Raw genomic sequence first — 4,127 nt, forward strand, 5'->3', positions numbered from 1 at the left:
TCACAGAGGCGGCAGGAGGAAGCGCGGGCGACGTGGCGGGGACCCAGGCATCCCTCGCAGGTGTCGTGCCGGTCGAAGCTGAGCAAGTAACCGGTCTTGCAGGAGGGACACAAGCGGATGGTGTTGGAGCTGGACATCTCGTTGAAAGGTCAGTTGTTTTATATTAGCTTGCTGAAGAAAAATGGGGAGCAGATTACCCGCTCTTAATGTAATTTATACGGCTCGGGTGGGGCCCACACAACAGGTGGGCGTGGACTAATTTTTTTCAGTATGATGCTTGCGCATAACGGGATAAACCCATCAGCGACAGCCTTAAAGGGCGAAGCCTATATGACATAGAAGTTAACTTTGTCAAAAATAATAACCTGCTAGTAATCACCTGGTTCCAGTGACTCGTTTATAGTTGTTCTCCGAGTAGACGGCCAGAATACTGACCCCAGAGCCAATATTGACCAGCAGCAGGGGATATGGATTCTCCAGTGGATAGGGTCTCTGCACGCAGTGATCAGGATCTGTTGGGTTTTCAAAGTAGTAGCACTCTGAGGGTCCACTGGACATAACTGAGTCAATGTACAGCACCCCTCGGATCAAACAGTCCAGCTCATCCAGCTTGTGGAGCTGCAGGTCCGCCATCTTTTTTCAAAGGAAACACAAGAAAGACAAAACATTTATCAGGTGTGTGAGTTAGGGGGAGGGGTAACTATTAAAACAATGATTTTGTAGACTTTACTAAAATAATTCCTAAAAAAAAAAAAAAAGAACATTCTATGTATGCTTTTTATGATTATAAACAGCTGAAAGTTTTATGTTGCCCTATATATCTTTCCTCTCTCGTTTTCGACAAAGACGGACGCTCTCTTTCCCTCTCCTGCCTCCCCTCCTGTTTTTGCTTTTGTCCAGTGAATTTCAGAGCCTCTCTTTACACATGTTCTGAACCGAAAATTTATTATGGATCTGGTCAGCTGGTCTATCAACACAATTGATAAAATTTTCTCGAATAGACAGGATGCAGGAGAACCCTCATGCCCTTAAGGAACACATGCAGCTGGATATGTCATGGATTCCTGGGATGTTTGGAAAATGATGTGCCTGTCTGTTGAGGACGTAGAAGACACATACATAAAAAAGGGGCAGATATAATAAGATTTTTTCTTCTTTCTGCTGCCTTTCATTTTAAATCTTTTGTATCTTTTTTATATTGTTATGGAATTGTTTTGTACTTTTTTAAAATGAATAAACTCTATACCATACCATACATAACTGGATTTATGATAACAGGGTTTCTGCTTTTTGGAATCGGCGGATACCTGGGATATCGACTACTGTATTTTCTGCAGTAAACGATGCACTGTCCTATAAGCCGCATCAGTCCAAATTTGTCTAATAAAGTGGAAAAATCCACAAATATGTTGCTTCGCCATATACATTGCATCTATTATGTGTCACCACTGACGAGTCGCGTTTGTTACGCGTCACTGCTGACAACCCAGAAATGTGAGCCGGTGTTGTGCCAAAAATCGATTGGCTGCTAAATGGGGGCCGCCGGAGCGTGCATGGGAGGACTTTAACAAGAATTTAACAAGATTAACACTTAAAATCAATTATTTGTTTGCTTATAATTATAATAAAGGTGTGTCTCAGTCTAACTTTTGCTTAATGGTAAATGGTAAATGGACTGTACTTATATAGAGCCTTTCTATCTTATCAAGACACTCAAAGCGCTTTACACTACAATCTGTGTCCTCATTTACCCATTCATACAGCACTCTACTAGATCTCTACAAAGCTAATTGAACAAACCATTCTAAAGAGACTAATCAGAGCTTTATCACATTCATACACCGATAGGACACACATCAGAGGCAATGAGGGGTTCAGTGTCTTTCCCACGGACACTTCCGCTTGTTGAATCGAACCTCCAACTCTTGCATTGAAGGATTAGAGGATGACTGCTCCAACAACACAGCCACAGCCGCCCAATAAATGCACTTTGATGGTCAAATCAGCTGCATTTCAAAACTAGATTTGCGAAAGTAGGCACGTGCACAGGACGAGTCGCTGTGCAAATTTAACAAGATAACCACCTAAAAACAATTGTTTGCTCAACTTCATAGTAAAGGTGTGTTTCAGTTGAACTTTTACTTAACAAAAGGACTTTAACAGTCAAATCAGCTGTATTTAAAAAAAAAATTTGCTGCCTAGGTACTCCGGGTGCACGCAGAGGGAGGAAATCAGGAAGGAGGAACACTGCATTTCTTAGAAATTTAACAAGATAAGCACCTAAAACAATTATTTATTTTCTCGGCGTTATAGCAAAGGTGTGTCTCAGCTGAACTTTTCTTAATAAATGCACTTCAATGATCAAATTAGCTGCATTTTGCCAGGGTAGCACAGCAAAATTAAGCTGACTTGACAGTTGCTCCAGGCGAGCTGGATGAAGTTGGCAGGCTATGGCAAGCCAATTGTGTCATAATAGCCACTTTTACATACTACATGACACAATGGCATACTCTGGTGCCATCTAGCTGCTGAAAATGGTAGTGTTGAATTTTTTTTGTCTGAATGAATGAAAACACTCATTCCTCAGCCAAAAATTAGGTTATAAATATAGGGGGAAAAAATCCATAAATACGTCGCTTTGGTGTATAAAAGTTGCAGGGCATGCAAATTATGCAAAAAAACCTGTGACTTGTAGGGCGAAAAATATGGTAATTAGGAAGACATCGGCAGCGGTTTCTGCAATAGTAAAGCTGCCTGCCTTATATGAAGGATTACTCCGTGTTTCGAGCTCTCAGATTAATATGCTTTGCGTGCTGAATCGTAAGCTGGACACAATTTCTGAGAATTGTGGGCCACTTGCAGCTCCTAGGTCTCGCTGGCATGGAGGAATCGACCCCGCTGGCCTTGGATAGGCCAACTTATCTCAAATTGCTCCTGGTGAATACATAAACTAAGAAGCTCTGCGCCTTTTCTTGTCAACGCAATAAGGGCAGCGTTCATAGGGAACCGCAGCCCTGGTACACTTCCGTCTATCCTTCAGATGGCTGTATGGAACGCAATTTTGTTGTACTCAACTGTACAATGACAATAAAGTTGATTCTGACTCTGATATTGGTCAATAAAGTAGCAACTGCAATTGCAAAAGATTTGCTGAAAATCTGTTTGGCCAGGAATTGCGTGTTTGGCTGCTTTCCATCGTACAGTAAATGCTTAAAGAAAAATATGCTAGTGTTCATAAAAAATTACATTCACTAATTTCTCAACCTTTTATTAGTAACTGAATTATTTTCTCATGTTCCATCTCTGAGTGGCATAGTGGGGTTGGATAAATACACTTCATACACTATTATGCCAAAAAGTATATAAGTATCTGAAAATTGCATCTAAAAGCAAATTCAAAAATGAAAGCACTGGACCCACCATTCGGAAATCCGACTCAAACTTGAACGCTCCACCCCCTGTCGCGCAGAGGGTGGTATGAAGGCTGGAGAAGTGCTTGTTGCGGCCCATTTGTAGAAAGACTGGGAGGTCATGTGTGGGGAAGCGGATGAAGTGTAGGTTGCCTGTCCTGCCACACAGAGTCAGGTCCTGAAGCTCCAGGTGCACATCCCTGATGCCCGTTGTGCCATAGGCTGTGTTGGATGTTAGATAGCGCCGAATGCTCTTCAGGTTCTCCACCTCCTCCTGTTCTTCCTCTGCTGTTATGTCTTTGGGCTCAAAGTAAACAAGCTTCACCAAGGTGCCACCAATGTCCATCCCAAACCAAGGAAATGCTGCAATGGATGTGTGAAAAAAGAACATGCAGAATGCCTTTTAAAACAAAAGCGACAAATCACTCTTTTATTATCTAAAAAAGTTAAGTCAGGTCCTCTGGACGTTCAAAAAACAAAACAAATTGTAGAAACGTTTCATCTTTCATCCGAAAGACTTCAGTCTGAGGTGCTGTATTCAGCTCAGTCTTATAAACAGCACCTTATCATAATGGATCAATCAGTTTGCTGCTGACAGCCAAGACTAGCAGTTCACATGATCAAGGAGGACCATCAGCCTAGCAATGGATTGTTATCACCCTGATGGCTGTTTGCTATTCACAGGGGGCTGAGTGATACTAGCAACAACAGCATTGT

At 42.0% G+C, this 4,127-nt stretch overlaps 1 protein-coding gene across 1 annotated transcript; it reads right to left on the bottom strand.

Moving 5' to 3' along the window:
* Positions 1 to 379: 379 nt before the first annotated feature.
* On the bottom strand, positions 380 to 3,773 carry LOC119429241 (pantothenate kinase 1; the record flags this gene model as incomplete). Its single annotated transcript, XM_037696910.1, has 2 exons — positions 380 to 633; positions 3,421 to 3,773. Coding segments are annotated over 2 exons (607 nt in total), but the record flags the coding sequence as incomplete, so codon positions are not given.
* Positions 3,774 to 4,127: the final 354 nt, after the last annotated feature.

The sequence above is a fragment of the Nematolebias whitei genome, unplaced genomic scaffold (assembly GCF_014905685.2).
Source record: "Nematolebias whitei isolate Nwh7 unplaced genomic scaffold, NemWhi1 Nwh_scaf_165, whole genome shotgun sequence".
NCBI classification, from domain to species: Eukaryota; Metazoa; Chordata; class Actinopteri; order Cyprinodontiformes; family Rivulidae; genus Nematolebias; species Nematolebias whitei.